This window comes from Sus scrofa, chromosome 18, assembly GCF_000003025.6.
Source record: "Sus scrofa isolate TJ Tabasco breed Duroc chromosome 18, Sscrofa11.1, whole genome shotgun sequence".
NCBI classification, from domain to species: Eukaryota; Metazoa; Chordata; class Mammalia; order Artiodactyla; family Suidae; genus Sus; species Sus scrofa.
Window position 1 is genome coordinate 14,345,466 of NC_010460.4, and position 19,210 is coordinate 14,364,675.

Here is a 19,210-nt window from a genome sequence, read left to right on the forward strand (position 1 = left end):
TTTTCAACTCTTTCAGGATACTCTCCATTGCATTTTTCTTGCCCTCCTGCTTGAAACACAAAATCTGATTTCAAGAAAAGATCTTTCAGAGAAGGTCCAGCTACATTTTAATACCTGGGAATTCTAATCTATTTGAAGCAACATACAGTTTAAGGTCCTAGCTGCGCTCCGAGTGTGTTTATGCATTTGTGGGCTCCCATTACTAAGCTGTGAGCTCTTTGCCAAGGGGGACTGTGTCCTGCCCGTCTTTGCGACCCTCCCCTCACCCTAGTTAGCATGGCGTCTGCTGTAGACAGGACTTCTACAATATATGCTGCATAAGTGAATTAAGGCACATGGCTTCATAAAGAACAAATAATGGCCTTGACCAAGTTCATTTGTTTTTTCTGTGATTGAGTTGAAATGGGAGGATAATTGATGTGAATGGTAGCCTGGCCTCAAGTTCATTTGTGCCCACCACTGGAACTGAGATGCATGTGGGCATGTGTAACTGTGTGGTGAGGGCACCTAGGGAGCTGGTTCGCTTGGGGGTTTGAGGTTGTCTGGTTCGCTTGGGGGTTTGGGGTTGTCGCTTGGGGGTTTGGGGTTCCTAAGCTGTACCCTGTTGTCACATATCTGTGCCCTGAGGACAGGTGGGCTGCAGAGAAGCAGAAACTGCTTCCAGAAGGTATTTGCCAAGTCTAGGCCAAGCTTTGGTGGCTGGGTGACAAAGAGAAGCAGAGGAGAGGGTCTCTCTCCCTACTTCTGTAGGAGCACAGTGTGGTTCTGGAAGTCCAATGACTGAGAGGAGGGCAGGGCCCCTTTGGAAGCTTGGAAGTTTGTATCAAGGACACGAGACAACATCCTTGACATGGAGGGCCAGGGTCTCAGGTGGGCCCAGGGCAGGGGCAGAGAGGGGCCAGGGCCTCACTGGGGCAGGGGCCCAGTAGCAAGGAGTCATAGAAAGTTGAACATGGGGGCTAAGTGTACCATTCATGAGGTTTAATAAGCCAAACTTCCAGAAACAGAGGGATTTTTTTTTTTTTTTTTGGATGACGGGGTAGTAATCCTGCATAGGCAGGGAGTGCTAAGAATCACATTATCAGTAATGACATCCAGAGGCAGGTTCTGATCGACAATACATGAGTGACAGCTATAAGGTTTCTGTATGTTTTAAAAATTATACTTTATTCTAAAATCTTTTAGACAAACTAAAAAGAGTGAGAAACTAGAATGAGTGTCTCTGTGCTCACCTTTCAGCTAAAGAAAGAAAACTTTTAGTGTTAACTTCCTCCCTTTCTGCTGGAGGTAACTATTCTCCTGAGGATGTTTGTGTCCAATACACTTTCTTTGGATCTAATCCTCTGAACTATTTTTCCCCCCCTCTTCTCCCTCCAGTGCTGGCCCCACCCCACTGGGATCACCGTCAGTGCCACCCCAGCATGTATTTGGTTCTAGAATGAAACAGCCTGGGAGTGTGGGAGTAAGATGTCATCTTACTGTCTTGATACTTCTGTGTTTTCATTATGAAGTGCAGGTTCCCTGGTCATGATACTACCACTCAGTTTTTAAAAAAGGGCATTCTCTCCTTCCTAAGGCCAAACCCTGAGCCCCAGCATCGCCTTGCTCATGCTTCCCCTTGAGAAATCCTGACTTCCAGCTGTACCCCCTTGGCAATCTAACACTGGTCATAAAGGGACTTCTGTTCAGTGCAAAGATCATTGGCATTTGCTGCCGTTCGCCTGGTATTTCCTGAAACATTCTGCCTTCACCCAAGAACCTTATTCCTTCTCCTTTTCCCTGGAATGGCTTTTTAAATTCCTTTTGCATCTCTGAATTCTAATGATTCTTTAAGAACCAGTGTCTGGCTCCACCTCTATCAAGGCTTCCTGGTTTTGACTTTATTTCTTCGTAATTTATCATCTTAGGAGGAAAGATGAGAAAGCTGGAGACCAGTCTTGTCTGCATGCACTTGAGAAATAGTTGTGTTGTCATGTATGAGTCAGCCCTTCCGGCTAACTTGCTGTGAGGCTCCATTTCTGTTTCAACTCTTTTGTGACAACTATTTAGGTAGTCTCTAAGCTCTTTTTAAAATCTAGGGGTTTTAGCCACCTGAACTATTTTCTTTTCCTGGAGAGAAAAGTTTCTATCTTGAAAAGATCAGGCCTCCAACTCCCCTCTGCCCTCCAGCTTGAAACACATCTTTAAAACAGTTAAGACAATGCTTTGAAATAGCAGGGTTCTAGCCACAGTTTCTCGAATGAATGGTTGACGGTGCACAGCTATAAAACCCTGGTCCTGGTCTCGGTGAAAACAGTAATATATACCTTATATAATTTTAGGAAAGAAGTGTGTACATGAAAGATAGGACTTTTGCCCATAGGAAACTTAATCTAGCCCTTGGTGATATACTTTAGAACCTAGATTTCTTATACATAGATCCAATTAAACTGTGAATGAAGTTAAGAAACTATCACGGGGACTCTAAGGATATAATTCTAGTGCAGGGGGAAAGGTCGCATCTTCAAAAAGTCACATTTTCAAAGGAGGCGAGTTAGTTCACAAGCCACAGAATTCTCAGTGTGTATCACTCTTGTTCAAAGTATCTAAATATTTCCACGCCATAAATTTATTTTCTGGTGTCCACTTTATGCATCTGGATATTAAATTTACACACGGCTTTTACAGCTGGGATCAAATCCAGATTTTTTTTTTTCCAGTGATACCATATAAGGTCTAAAAAAATTCTGATATTTTGGGGGGAGGTCAGGCCTGGATTAAGGCATACATTTGTGTCTATTGCTAGAGAAAGAGTCCATTGTGTGCTTTAAATACTTTGGACATAGTGTTTATTGTTTTTATTATGTAAACGATACTTTGTTAGGCACTGTCCTATTTTGTGAGGATTAGGTCATGTGACTTAGGACATGATTATGATATCTATCTATAGGTAGAATGAGATGGATGGATATACAGTCTTAGGTGTCACTGTTCATGAGTACATACCTTTTCTCACCTGATTCCTAGTTGACAGACTTGTTTCCTGACACCCTTTTTTCCCTTTCACCTGATACAGGGTTAGACATATGGCAGATGCCAAACAAATACATGTCATTTGTTCTTTAGGTGAAAGAGGGACAGCAATGGAATATTGATGCTGCATCAAGAAGGCCTGTTGGCTGTTCCTCCCAGACACTCCGTGGAGTAACATTTTTTGGAGTGTTTCTGATGGTACAGGCTCTAGAAACCTGCTATTTCAGCCACCGAATCTTGGGAGTTCTCAGAAGTGCCAGGTCTCACAGACGGATTGGCTCACAGACTCACAAGAAACTGATGTGTGCCTCAGAATGCCAATGAATGACCATTAACTAAGATGGCATGGATAAGCTCCATCTTCAGTGCCTGGGGAGCTCTCATTGCCCAGCCAGGGTACCCTCCTTCCCCAACCCGGAATGTCAGGAAGCCTTGGTCACCAGAGAGATTCAAGGTCTACCTCTTCGGGATAGTCCTGGATGCCTAGTGCCAACCACAGACCTGGCATCCATGAAGACTTCTTCTACTAGCCCATTCTTTTTTTCAGACTTACTAAGACCATGAATGATGTGGACTGAATGTTTGTGTGCCTCAAATTCATGTATTGAAATCCTAAACCCTAGGTGATGGTAGTAAGGAGGGGAGGCCTTTGAGAGGTAATTAGGTCACGAGGGTGGAGTCCGCATGAATGAAATTAGCGTCCTTAATGAAAGAAACACTGACAGCGCTTGCCTTTTCTCTCTCTACACTGTGTGAGGATACAGCAAGAAGAGAGGCAACTGCAAACCATGAAGGGGCCCTCATCAGATGCCTGATTTGTTGACACCTTGATTTTGGACGTTCCCATCTCCAGAACTGTAAGAAATAAATATTTGTTGATTGAGCCACCCAGTCTGTGGTATTCTATTACAGCAGCCGAAACTAAGACAATAAATTAGACTCCACTTGCCTACATCTGGGAAACTTAATGTAATTTGACACGTGTTGAATTTATTAGAAATGTTCTTCTGTACAATTTTTGGGAATCTTTTTGGAGACAGGAAGTTAGAAATAGATTAGGGGTAAATTCTTCAGCTTTAGGATGATATTTTACTTTGAAGCTACTGAGCAATGAAATCAAGCTATTATTAGGACCAAGGCAGTAAAAAAGCAAATAGAACACTTTTTTGCTCATTAGTTTATAGAATAAGACAGGGAAGGTTTTTTCGTGAAAACATTTAATAGAAAACATTGTATCCATTTTTCTTATTTAAAAGCCAAAAGCCATCTGGAAAGCTTTTTAATTTTAAAACCTCATGAAGACAAAAAAAGAAAATAAAATGGATGATACTTATACAAAAAATAGCAGTTACTTCAAATCTGAAAGCCAGTGACCTGAAATATGCATACAGCTTTCTAAAATATGCTGCAAAGTAGAGAGAGCTGAAGTAATCTGAGATTCTCCTAGGTACTTTATTTTATTTTATTTTTGTCTTTTTGCCATTTCTTGGGCCGCTCCCGCGGCATATGGAGGTTCCCACGCTAGGGGTCTAATCGGAGCTGTAGCCACCGGCCTATGCCACAGCCACAGCGACGCGGGATCCGAGCCACTTCTGCAACCTACACCACAGCTCATGGCAACGCTGGAAGGTTAACCCACTGAGCAAGGGCAGGGATCGAACCCGCAACCTCATGGTTCCTAGTCAGATTCATTAACCACTGCACCACGATGGGAACTCTTCTCCTAGGTATTTTAGAACTCAATGTCTTTCTAGGATAACTTCAAATTATCTTTCCTTTTGACTCTTTTTCAGTAGACCTAAGAATTTAAAATTAAAAATAAAAAGATACAGTTCGGAGACTACTCTATAGTGCTTCCAAGCTTTTGTGTTCTGGGTGTTCTAGTTCATTAACTTCACTTTAACTACAAATGTTATGGTAATGAGTTAACCAAAGGATACACTTTTATAATTAGGAAACTCAATGCCCAGTGTGGAACATGTTGCATCGTAGTCAATATTTATGAATTAACATGAACCTAATTAATCTGAGTTCTGACAAATAGCTACTTATGAATGCTTCCCCTCTTTCTTTCGAACAGTTTTTTTGAACTGTATGAACTATTAATAAAAACAAAAAATTCTCCACTTCACTGAAAATTGAGTTAACCCTCCATATCTTGGTTAAAAAGTCTTCCTGAAATAAAAATAAATGAAGTCATGGCTTTTCTTTCTGCTTCCTTTTCTTTTTATGGCCACATCTACAGAGTATGGAGGTTCCTGGGCCAGGGGTCAAATTGGAGCTGCAGCTGCAGGCCTATGCTACAGCCATGGCAACACTGGATCTGAGCCATATCTGCAACCTGCACCACAGCTTGTAGGATCAGTGACAGCCTGATCCTAAACTCACTGAGCAAGGCTAGGGATTCAACCCCCATCCTCACGGAGACTGTCAGGTCCCTAACCTGCTGAGCTGGAATGGGAACTCCCAAGTCTTGGGTTTTCTAACATCTTTTCTTCTTCTTCTTCTTCTTTTTTAAATCCTGGTTTATCATAACATCCCAATATTAGAACACAATCCACTATCTGGAGTCTAAAAGTTAGACCCAGCTTGTGTGTTCAATACTCTCTATTTCAGAAAACGTGTTGACAATACTAGCCTGCGTTTGGCCCTCATCTACTTCTGCCCATCCTCCTGGGATTAACTGCAGATGTTTACTCCTCCAGACCACAAACTTGGTCTTTCATATGAGATATTTTTGATTATATGGTTTGTTCAGTGTTCGACTCCTTGGGGCTTGGTATGAACCCTGTAATTTGATGGTTATCTGGTCTTACAATGTAAACATTAATTGCAAATAACATTGAGAGCTTGAGCACTAGAGCAGATAGGCCAAGGCAAGGGAGTCTGCTCTATCACATTAATAACATGTGCCTCCATGATGCAACTAAAGAAGCATAATGGTCAAAATTACATACTGTAGAAGTCCACTATTCCTAATAATCAGAGAAATATAGGTGATGAGTTTCTTCCTATCTCTAGAGACAAAGATAGGACGTCACAGTTGCAGAGGCTCATCAGGAGAGCGATGGACCCCCAGGACAGTATGGATGGTGTCAGTGCTTAGAGAACACCACAAAGGTCACCGGCATTTCTGTCTCTCCATAGAAACCTTAGTGAAGTGAGCTGCGTTCTGCCTTGGTATGCAGAGATGAATCGCAGTATCTATTCATTCATTTACTCACTATTGAGCACTGGCCTTTGGGGAAATAAAAGTAAGACATGGTTCTGGATTCAGGGGGGAAAACAGACGTAGTAACAAATAAATAAAACGGGTGATAATAATTAACATATCCCCAAAAAATTGCTACGGAAAACCCACGGTGGGTCACTTTGGTTGGGGACCTCAGGGAAGGTGTTTTCCAGAGGATAACTATCGAGCTGGGCCTTCAAGCTAAGAGTTCACTAGTTATAAAAGCTCCAGTGATGCGAAGAGCATACAATCCCTCGAAGCCTGAGGACTTTCCTCACTTAGATGCAAAACCAGACAAGGAAGTGACCAACCACAGGTTTTAATTCTGATTGGGATAAAGTCATCATTTTAAATCTATTGAATTTTCCCCTCAATTCACGACTGGGCGGGGGGGGGAGATAAGATGGCTTCTTCTCTGCAGTCAAGGTCCTAAGCCCTCTCCAGGGGTGACAGGCTCTAGGGAGAGTGAGAGGTAACACTTACAGCATTTTCTCGGAGTCAGATTTTTGAAAGCCTAGAATGTCTGTGGGCCAGTTAGATAGCTTAAGATAGCAGAGTGAGAAGGGAGAAAATTCCTTTGAAACACAGTATAAGACCAGAATGAAACTTGCAACTCCACATAGGATTAAATAGACGTGAATCTGATTTAAATGAATCATACAGGCACCTCTGCCTGATAAACATCTGTCATTTGCAACCTGCTTACACTTGTGATGGCCTTTGTCCATATCTCATTTAACTGTCTCAGCCACCCTGAGAAGTGCTAGTTCTATTTTACTGATAAGGATGCCCAGGTCTATTAAACCTTTACCCACTGTCCTCTTTCTTTTATCCGTGATCTAAAAGGTACTTTCTTTTATGGAGTTAGAGGCAGTTGTAGGGGTCGGGAGCACATAGTGCAGAGGGAAAAGCACCAGAATTGGAGTAAATGACAGAGTTCTAGCTTTAATGCTACCATGGACCATGTGCTCTTGGATATGTTACTTTGCAGGTCTGGGTTCAATGATTTGGACTTCCAAATTCTTTCCTGAGAATGTAGGAGAGAAGGTCTTAACTTCTGACCACATAACCCAATAGAACACCAGGATATATCTCCTAGCAGTAATTCTGTTCCTCAGTCAGAGTTCTCTTGGAAAACTTACTCCTTTCTGAAGGGCATGCCTCCCCAGTTCACTCTACCATCGCTCTGACAAACGCCGCGATGAGATAAAATTTACATCCATGTGCCTCTGATGTGAGGCACTTAGAAATGAAAGAATTGGGAATTTCCATCCTGCCGCAGCCTTGAGTTTTATAAAAGCTTCTTTCTGTTCAGTTCATAAACCATGGAGCTTCTGTAGCAAAGATATTCCCTGGGCAACCAAGATATACTGTGAGGATGCCGGCTCAGAAAATGTACATATGTTTGGGGTGTTTTGCTTTCATGGTTATTTAGGTGGGAAGACTTAAAGGCTCTTGAAATAGGAGTATCAGGAGGAAGGGCATCAGATATCCACTGTTTCTACATCACAATTTTTTCCCCAAGTCTCCTTAATGGTAATTTCTCATCTTCTTCATCAAGGAAGGAGAAGTGGTAAGGGAGTATTAGATCTCCAAAATGGCCCCGACTTCGAAAAAAAAAAATCCAAGATTTACACAACAGTTTTGATTAGAGAAACAGAAGGACTCTTCAAGGAAGGAGTGGGCAGAAGTATACATGGACTGCAGCTGCCAATAGCGCCTTGGGAAAGATGCAGTGTAATTATACCTGCTGAGGCTTCTTCTCTTCGAACCAGCATGATAACCCATCATCTCATCCTGCTCATCTGTTTGTTCACTTCCTGCTCAGTAATTTTCCATATTAGTCTCTTAATTTCCCCTGAAAGACCTGCCAACAGTGCAAGGCTTTCTGCGGGAATCAAAAATGGGTTGACGGCTGTTATGCTAAACAGGCAGAGGAGGGCTGCTAGATCCAGAAATAAAGGACTGTTTCATTACCTAGTTGCTGGGCCAGCTCTGGAAGTTATCTAGGTTTTCATCTGGAGAGCTTCTAATTATGCAAAATTCCTACTGGTCAATAAGACCCAGGTTATTTAAGAAAATAAAAAGCACTGATTGAGCAATCGTCTGGAAACTACGCGTTGGATTCCTAAATGGTACAGGAAAATGGAGGCCAGTGAAGATGTCACACAGGAGAGACCATGTCACCCACAATGGAAAATATGAACATCGGAAGAATTTCCTATTCTAAACAATGTGCAGTTTAAAATACACTCTCTGGAGACTCTCCTGAATGTACAGGCTTGTGGCTGCTATTTATAGTGGCTGTTGTGTACTTTACCAAGATTTTTATTCCAACAAAGGAACTGTATGTGGTGTAGTGGGTTATTAAAATGGAAAATATACCCTCACATTTTAACTTAGTTAATTGGTACTACTCTCAAATGTAATGTCAAGTCTCGCTAATCTAGACTAACTGGAAGGAAGGCCAGTACAAATTATGCAATATTTTTGACAAAATTTAGTTTTGAAAATACGTTCAACTGTATCTGGTGACTTCAATCAGACTAACAGAACATTAGAAACTTGTTTAAAAATTGCATAAATAAAAATGATTTATAATTAGCAAATTAAGCTTCTAAGTGCAGGTGAATGTTTAAAAATTTCTTTGAAAAGTTTCAAAAAGCTGTGCTCTCAAGTGTTTAATAACTCAGCCATGGAATGTAGCTTGCATATTTAACATATTAATCAAATCCTTTCTTTATAAATAGTTCATATTTATATTTTTATACAGTCTCATAAAGATTTTTCAATGGAGGAATCTGAATCAAGATTCATGATAGACTAAACATTGATTTTCCAACTGCTGATGAACATTACTTATGATAATAGCAAACTAGCGAAAAAACTGATTTTATTCACCACGTCTGCACATTATCCCTCTGTAACCTCATTCACAGATGAGTGAAAATCCATGTATACAGCCACTATACCATTCCCACACGCTCATGCTTCAATGTCCAGTGGTACTTTCTTATAACACTTGTTACAAGATACGGAAGGTCAATCATTTCCCTACGAGACTTCAAAGCAACTGAGATAGACTGCCCTTGAATAAGAATTTGGAAGGGTCTGTAATCATGTCTGTCTGCCATTCCCACCTGGCCAGATGTTGGCTGCAAGGTCAGATCTCTTAAACTTGGCGGGTCAGTGAGAAAACCAATGGGCAGAATAGATATATTCAACATACATATTTGATAGCTTTCATCACACTTTGTCTGATGATGAGCCTACTTTGCTGGTAGAGAATCCTTTGTTTGTACTACTTCTACAAGGTTCCCACCTGCATTCAGCAGAAGGACTCCTTTGGTCCTGAGTGAAAAAGCCGAAACTACTGCCCTCTCAGGGATCAGTAGACTCTCATTTAACACCTTCGCCTGAGTCTGGAGAGAATGTATGGTAAGCCCTGGATCATGGGGTCCTGGAAACACCTACATAGAAATTCATATTATCTTATTTAGAATTTTATTTAAAAATTAAATTTTCAGTATTTTAGTTACCTGTGTGGATGAGGGGGCAAGGAGGTGGGACTGGAGAGGGGTCTGCCGGGACTTTCAATGGCTCTGGAAATGTTCTCAGTCTTAAGCTGAATGATAAGTTTATAGTGTCTGTACTACACTGATTTGTAACTTCTATATACATTACATAACATTATTTTATATGTATTGGATTTTTCATAGTTAAATGAAATCACTAATTAGAATAAAATGATTAAGTTATTTTGTAAAAATTAAGCACATAACTTTCCTTATATTATTAGTATAGTATTTATGTATAGTGACGAGAGGCTTTTGGTTACTTCTTTAGGGGTGCTGAAACCATAATTCAGTAATTAGACTTCGGTATCTTCCTATGTAAGATGAACTTTAAAATTCATTAGATCAGGGATTCTTGGCCTGGTGTTCATGGGCCCCCAGGAGGGCGGTCTGAGGATGGAGGTCCATGATACCACGGAAAGTTAAGCGCCAAGTTCTGTGGCTGCGTATGTGCATTTTTCTTAGAGGAGCGTCTATAGCTTTCACCAGACTCAAGCAGTGTGTAGGCCAAAAATAAAAAAGGAACATTCCATTACAGAAGATTATCTATAAAGTTAGGGACAGTCTTAAGATTTTATGGGTGATGATGTGACGAATTCCTGCCCTACTAGTGAAAACAGTCTTTTTGAGGAAAAAAATCCAGAGAAAAGTCAAGAAGTTATGCCAACAGCCTTCTTGGGCTAGAGGGAGAAACGTTGACCTTCTCTGTTTCCACTTTTTTTTCTGTGAGATGGGACTAACACAGGAGTGTTTTTGAGGGCAAACTAAATAATGACTGTGTCTACACTTGCAAACGATTTTCATGAATAAGCATAAAGAACAGTTCGATTAAGCCCAATAGCCTCATTTATTGCCACATAACTGTTTTGAATGATTTTCTCACATCGTAGGGTATTATTTTAGCACTGTAGAGATGATGGACCTTCAGACAAGACAACATGAAACATGAAAAATTTCATTGATCAATTTGTTACAGTGGCAAGATTTTGAGATTTGGGGTAGGCAGAACTGGATTATATGCCCTCGCTATATGAAGTTGGACATACAACTTAAAACTTCCGACCTACAGTTTCCTCAGATGTAAAAGAGGGATAATAATATCCAAGCCTGAATGTTTGGGTCCTCCCCCCTAAATTCACATACTAAAACCTAGCTCCTAATGTGATCGTATTTAGAGTTGGGAAATTTGGGAGGTGATTAAGTCATGAAGGTGTAGCCCTCTTGAATGGGATAAGTGCCCTTTTAAAAAGAGGTGGCAGAGAGTTCCCTGCCCCTCTGCCATATGAGGGCACAACAGGAAGACAGAAGCAGACCCTCACCAGATACTGAATCTGCTGGGGCTTTGATCTTAGACTTTCCAACATTCAGAACTTGGAGAAATAAATTTCTGTTGTTTATAAGCCACCCTATCTATGGTATTCTGTTATAAAAGCATGAACAGGTTATGATAAAGTTCATGCAAAGTAACCTCAATGGGATATTTTGGCAATTATTTTGACAATTAAATTATATAAGATTTATAAAGGGCATCACTGGAGTTCCTGCTGTGGCTCAGTGGTAATGAACCTGACTAATATCCATGAGGATGCAGGTTCCATCCCTGGCCTTGCTCAGTGGGTTAAGTTTCTAGCGTTGCTGTGGGGCTGTGGCATAGGCCAGAAGTGGCAGCTCTGATTCAGCCCCTTGCCTGGGAACTTTCATATGCCACAGGCATAGCCCTAAAAAGCAAAAGAGAGAAAGAAGAAAGGAAGGAAGGAAGGAAGGGGGGAAGGAAGGAAGGAAAGAAAGAAAGAAAAGAAGGAAAGAAAGAAAGGAGCATCGCCTAGCCTGGCACTTGGCTGACACTAAAAAAGCGATGGTTCCTTTTCCCTTCTAACACTGAATGAAAAATTCAGCTGATCCTTTTTTCCACTTGAGAACTATTTTTTGCTGAATTGAACTCTTCAGATAAAATCCTGAGTTATGTTTTACATGCTATATTTAAAATAAAGACATATCATTAATGAATTAGAAAATTATCTTCATGGCTAAAATATGTTATTTTAAAATGTTCATGTAGCAGTTCTAGCTGTGTGGTAGACTTATTTGTAACCAGAACTTTTAATTCTTTTCCAACTTCAATAGAAACATCATAGCAAGTATCCATATAGGAAAGAAAGTTTGCAGTAAGGATGCCACAAACTATCTGAGCTGACAGATAAAAAAATCCAGTAAAATTTTATTTTGTATCAAAGGGCTGCCAAGACATTAATATGATTGTAATAATAATAAGACCTAACATTTATTGAGTATATACTATGTGCCAGTTGTGTTAATTTCCCTACATGAGTTACCTAGCGTAGTTTTTCCAATGATCCTGTGAGGTAGAATAATTATCCCCATTTTTATACATAAAGAAATTGAAGTAAAATATGTTTAAGTAATTTGTCACCAGGTCACCCAACGAGTAGTTGTCAAAATTAGGATTCAAACACATGTCTGTCAGACTTTGTCACCCATATACGTAACCACCACATTGTCCTGCCTCTTCCCAGGTAGTGAAGACTGGTAAATCTTAAAGAGTCACCTATACAAACCATAAAGAAAAATCATCACTATTTTATACAGCAAGTGTACTGACTCACACACATGCCACATTTTTTTCGAACTTAGAATGATGAGGTTACAGGTCTGCATGTGAGGTCCTTAAGGATCTAGATTTTTAATTTTTATTGAATAAGTGTCAACCTTGGGTAGGTCCTGGACACTTGATGCTCCACTGATCATCATAAAATGGGATATTTTTAGGACCAGAGGAATTGTTAAGTTAGGGGAAATTGGTCCAAATATGCCATCTCTACTGTTTAAAATTTGACTATTTATAAATTGACCTAGGTAATAAATAGTGCCTATTTAGAGTGAGTGAGAGAGAAAACATTTGAGGGAAAATATGAATATGAATACATGTTTTGATTCTTCACGTGGCTGGACACAAATAAATAATTAAAAATCCCCTAGGTGAAAATTATCCACCTCACTTACTCAGTGCCCCTATATACAAATTAGACTAACCCTAAACAACATCAAATAATATAAAGACCTTACAGAACTATTTTTAAATACCTTTCAAACGAATTACTTAAAAAATCCTTTAACTTAAAAGTAAAAATGTAGACACAAATCTTAACACTTCCCCCCTTTAGGGTGATAAATTTTCTGAGGGAACTGAAGGGAAGTTTTGAGGAAATTTAGTTCCTCTAATCATTTAGACAGTTTCAAATGAACACTTTATTTAACTTCCTAGTGGAAATTAATTTTCTGATTATAACATAACAAACAAATTGCATTTGAGAAGATTCTTATTGGAAATTGCAAGGTCACAATGCTAAGCAGTGTAAATAAGAGCATTTTTGTGTAATTGTTGATTGACCGTACTATTAAATAATGTAAAAAAAGTTTCAGGGATAGAGTTCTGAGAGGCAACTGCTTAGACTCGATGGACTTTAAAAAATTGTGGGTTTTTTTGTTTATTTTTTTGTTTTTTTAGTGAAGTAAAAATATTTACTTTCCAATGCCTAATCTAATATTTCAGAGACCCATAAAGATATACAAACAATGACACCAGCAAGAGTGCTTTCATTCCCTTTATTTACGTCTAGGAGCCTCTGGCTCTGATAACACAGCCCTACAATAGGGGCCTTTCTTCTGATCAGAAAGAGGAACTCACATTTGGGTGTGGAAAGCGGGAGCTGGGAATGCAATGAGTTCACAGTCTTGAAAAGTGAGAGTTGCTTATTGTGAAAGCAAGCCCAGCACAGGGAAAAGTATGTCCCATTGAAGATTTCTCTATGGATAAACCATCATTGCTGGTTTCTCAGCAGAAACACCAAAGCTCAAAATCCTTTTGGCCAAGTGTAACAGAAGAGCTCAACTTAAACTGGTGTGACCTCCTCTTCCCGAGACAGTGGAATCCTTCCTCAAACCTTGCAACCAACCGCATCCTCAGAACTCTTCACTCAACAGCAAATTCCTGCATTTTACCTTCCTACAGTTCTTATGTCCTCTGAGAACAGTAGAAAGAAAACCTTAGTATTTTTTATTATATGAAAACTTGATATTTTTCACTGTTTTGTTTTGTGGTAAATATAAAATGGATCTTCAATTCTTCGTGTGTTGCAGCAAATCAAATTAGATGTAATAATTAATAGTGTTTATCTAATAACAGCCAATAAATAAAAATAATAACTCGATGAATAATAATTATTTAATAAACACCAGATGACTGGTACTGTGTTAACACCTTTTCTTTTTCTTCCTTTTTTTTTTTTTTAGGGCCACACCCATGGCAAATGGAAGTTCCCAGGCTAGGGGTCTAATGGGAGCTACAGCTGCTGGCCTATGCCTACACCAAATCTGAGCTGCATCTGTGGCCTACACCACAGCTCATGGCAATGCTGGATCGTTAACCCACTAAGCGAGGCCAGGGATCGAACCTGCAACCTCATGGATCCTAGTCAGGTTCATTAACCACTGAGCCATGAAGAGAACTCCATATGTTCATTCTTTCATGTATTATCTCTTTATATCCCCACAAAACCCCTATGAAGTGGATACTATTCTTTCCCCCATTTTATAGATGAGGAAACAGAAGGTTAGGAAGAACGAATAATTTGTACGGTCAGGTAGCTAATAAGTGGCAGACCTTGGATGTGACAGCACAGTTTCCTAACGGTAAAGTCCATGCCTTTAACTGATAATAACCTCTCCTGCCTCCCGTCGTTATGCCTCTTGGTGTTCATTTACATAGAACATATGTCCTATTGAGACATACCCATTACTGGCGCTATGATCAGTCCATCTTTGCCAGATACACGCAAAAGTCCCAGCATATGGGCAGGGGTAGGTGGGTTACTCGCTGAAAAGGAAGAGAGCAGAATCTGACCTCTTCGAAAAGGTATCCCTTTCCCCTACATTCTCCCCTTTGAGAATGTTGTATTCCCCGATGATGCAAAAGCACATGCCCTCACAATCCAGGGTAGATGGATTAAGAGGAGGGAGAATGGAATGGAAACAGGCGGATGGATCGCGTGTCGGTGAAGAGGCACATGGACCGGGGGAAAATACATCACGATGTACTGGGAAATACAGAGATGAAGACAGACAGGGACTGAAATAAAAGACAGAAACAGAAAGGGAAGCAGAGGATACCTATTCATTTTTATTCCCATAAGATAGGTGAAGATAATTATTTGTTTGTGCAAATAGCTCAAATGTATAGTTACCAAACGGGAAATGTGGGGCAGGAGGGATACATTGGGGGCTGGAACTAACATATACGCATTGCTATAAATAAAACAGATAGGTAACAAGGACCTACTGTCTTGTTACCACTCAGTACTGTGTAATAACCTATAGGGGAAAAGACTGAAAAGAAATGGATATATGTATATGTATAACTGACTTACTTGGCTGTACATCTGAAACTAACACAACTAAGTCAACTATACATCAATCGAATTTATTTTAAAAACCAACAAAACCAAAAATACGGTTTAATTTGAGATGTGTACAAATAATACCTTTTGCTTAGGAGTAATGCATTTAGGATTTTCACTGCTTACCTGTTCAATCCATTCTGTGTACTGAAAATTTTTTCTTCCCCTTTTGCTCAAGTTGGCTCTAAAGTTATTAATTCATGTATGACACGAGCTTTGTGACTATTGGGAACTGCCTGAATTAGTGAGAATTGATTCCTGAATTAGTGGTTTCACAGAGTGTCTCCCTCTCTATAGATATTCAGTACATTTTCTGACAACTAAATAAAGTACCTCCTTTTAGCACATCTAAAGTCCTCATCTTAGGGACTCGATATGAAAGGCAAATGAAGGACAAGGACAAGGTGGATAGCAAAAAGATGTACAGGCTAAGCGGCAGGACAAAGAAGGGAAATATCTTTTGGATGTAACTAGGTTCCCAGTCTAGGTCATGGAGGGTAGATGATTTGAAATGGACTGTAACTCTCACGATGCAGTGTGTTCGCGGGAGTCTCAGGGCAGCTATGATCCCGTATGTAACTGTCAGTCCCAAACCCGGGAAATCCAGCATGGTACAAAGTGTATGGTTAGGTTTTTTTTGTTTTGTTTCTAGCTTTTTTGGTCTTTTTAGGGCTACACCCGAGCCATATGGAAGTTCCTGGGCTAGGGGTCACTCAGAGCTGAACAGCACCTGCTAGTCAAGCTCAACAACAACTAATTAAAATAACAGGGCATTTTTCTTTGGAAAGGCTTTGTGGGGAAGAAGTGGAAACTTCAGTAGTCTCTTCTGCCTGTTACCATGTTCTCCATACTGTCTGCAGGGGTAAGGAATACAAAGGGCATCAGTCAACTTGAAATATGATCAATGACTATCAGAGTACGTGTCCTGTTTGAGGATACACAAAGGTAGTTTCTTGATCATTGCTTGGTTTTATACAGGTGGAAGAGCATTAAGAACACTCTTCTCAATTCTGTCCTTCTATTGGTCTATCCCCAGTGCCAAAATAGAGCTGAAAGCAGAGCAGAAGCCCAATCAAAATGAGCCTGCAGCTCTGAGCCTTGGGGCCACTCCAGATCAAGGCTGGGTTCTTGCTTTTCATTCCTTAAATCCAAAGGAGAATTTGGTCTCCTTACTTCTGGTCCCAGGTATAATGGATTGGGCCATAGACTCTCTTTTCAAAATGGAAAACTGCCTTATTGTTTTGTTTTTAAATAAAGTAGTACACGATTGTTGTAAAAAAATTAGACAATACCAAAAGCCAAAGGAAAATAAATATTACCACCAATCTCTCACTCCTGTCACAGAGGAAGAAGCCAAGTTCTAAAGCTAAAGGAAGAGGGACTTGTCCAGGGTCTTATATGCCCTTTCTTTTAAGATTAAAACCACAATTTCAGATGACCCTTCATTTCTGTGTCTGACCATCTGTTTCCTGTACACACCCTGAAATTTCTCATCAAAGTTGGCTGGACCATACAGCCTGACCTTCACTATTCCCATAAATGACCAGGCTTTTACAAAATCCTAAAGGCTGCACATGGACTTGCTTTTAACAAATTCCAAAATAGCCGAACTAAAGCATTCACCTTGAAACATGAAAAGGTAAGCTTAGAACAAAATATAAGGAAGTACTTAAAAAGCACTTATCTTTTCTAAAAAGAAAAGATAAGAAAAGGAATCAGATGGAATATAATAACCCAAGAGGATTAATATAGACTTCCAGCTCTTCAGTCTTACATTCTTTGGAATTTTCTTTGAGCTTCTCCCTCTCCTACAAGATTTGCTAACTCTCCCTCTAAGGAGGCTCGTGCATATTTGATCTTCCTTTCCATATACGCTGCCCTGATTCCGTCTTCATCACCATATGTTCAATACTCACCCTCCTAGTATCCCCATATTCCAGTCATTCTAGGTGACCTTCCCCAACACATTTTCATCACACAGAGCTCTGCTAAGTCTCCATCTCTTGTCTTTTATGTGAAATAAAAATCATCCATGATGCGCAACTCATTCTTCCCCGAGCACTCAACAGGTGTCTTCCACCAGGATCCTTATTTCCACCTCTGAGCTTTTGCAGATGTCACCCCCTCATACACACGGCTCCGTTTTTACTCATCAGCACCATCCTTAATTCCCCCATGGCTCATCTTCTCTCACTTCCGGAGAGCCTTTCCTGACTGGTTTCATCATGGGAGGATAATTGCTTTTTCTTTCCTTGGCATTAGTTTTCAGCGCTGGCTACATTGCTATGTTTCTTCCTTGTTTAGTTGATGAGAATAATTAAAAAAAAATAACGCACCGTTTAGGTGCCAGGTACTAGGACAGGCCACTTATGACGTTCAATAATCTCCACGAAAACCACAGAAGCTACGTAGATATTACGCCTGTTTTACAAATAAGGCAGCTGTGGCTTAAAGAGATGTCACCTGCTCATGGCCACACAGCTCAAAAGTGGCAGAGCTGAGATTGGAATCTACAGAGCTCACATACTGTTCCTGGTACCTTGTGCCGTGGACTGCAGCCTACTCTGACCAAATCAATCAAAGGCAGTACTTTTACCTTCTTTTGAATTCTCCATACAAGTAAGTAGATCCTTTTAAGTTTTCTGTTGCAGAATCACTAAGAGATCATCTTACTACCATCTTTTTATTTGTGCATTGGAATTATTATGAGGCAAAATTGATTTGATTTTAAGGTCATTGTTTAAGATACTTCTTCCTGTGAAGGCTTATTCTGCTTTCTCAAAAGAACATCTGATTTAAGCCACATTAAATGCTGCTGCTTTTCCTCTGAGGTCTAAAGCTTTAAAATATACACTTAGACCCCGTGCCTCATATGTCATGGCTTTATTTCCCCAACCTGCCCTTGTAAGTCACCACAACAGAAGCCTCAGAGTCACCACAGTAACATACTCTACTGGTTACTAACCCATCATATGTGAATTCCTGGATTTGGCAGCTTTTCTAGTAAGAACACAGATTTGTCATAAGATTAATGTAGGTCTTATTGCCTTTATTCTTTTCAATTTAAGACTTCTATTTCCTAAATGGTTTCGGTACTCAATATTTGTCATTTTCCTGACATTTCAATATTATAAATGCTTTTAAAATTTCTATGCCTTTGTCCTGTAAAAAATATTAATATGAAAGACACTGATTAAATGCAACTATTGGATCCTTCCCCAATTTCTTTTTCTTGATATTATCTGCACAGTGAGGAACACTTTCCATAACTGCTTTTGTAAACAGTTTAGTGTGCAATACATTTGACTCTTCAGATTGATGATATTTGAGGCCCGAAACCAAAATTGTGGATGACAGAAGAGAGACATTTTTAAACCTAGATCTTTACCTTTCTGCTTCCAGGCGCATCTCCTCCCGCTTTTGTCTCCTAAGTTCTCTGCGACGTTCAAAATCGTCCATGGTGTGGGTTCAGGTTTAGGGAGACCAGATAATGCCTGGATCCAAAGGGAGGAGGGAGAGTCAGGATCAGAGATGAGTCAGAGGCTTAGCCCCCACCATTTGCCTTAGCCCCCAACCATTTTTCATCCCTTCCTTTTTCATAACTCTTAAGTAAAATGCCTTAGAAGACAGGGTGAGGTAGCCAGTGATCAATGTGCGACTCTCAAGCCAAGCTCTGTCCTTTATGTGTTAAATTCAGTCTCATTCCTGAAACGATTCGAGACACGTAAATAAAATCCCAGGACCACAGTTTTAAAAAAATTAAAGACCTCAAGAGTAAGTTCTGAAGATCTGAAACACGGGTGGAATCACTTGAGAGCTACGGAATGATCTTGTTCTTTGTAATTTGCTGAACTAAATTGACAAAAATGATGAACAAGTGAACAAAGAAAGAGGAAAAGAGAACAAGAATGAGAAAG

The 19,210-nt window shown here is 40.0% G+C and overlaps 1 protein-coding gene across 10 annotated transcripts in view; it reads right to left on the reverse strand.

Annotated features, from left to right (window-relative positions):
- The window catches only part of CALD1 (caldesmon 1), a 218,687-nt gene that overhangs the window by 77,511 nt on the left and 121,966 nt on the right, over positions 1-19,210 (reverse strand). For all 10 annotated transcript variants that reach the window (XM_021079167.1, XM_021079166.1, XM_021079173.1 and 7 more), the window contains one exon: positions 18,682-18,787. In XM_021079167.1, the coding sequence (XP_020934826.1) occupies positions 18,682-18,752 (71 nt within the window). In that variant the 5' untranslated portion in view covers positions 18,753-18,787. The remainder of the gene's footprint in view (positions 1-18,681; positions 18,788-19,210) is intronic.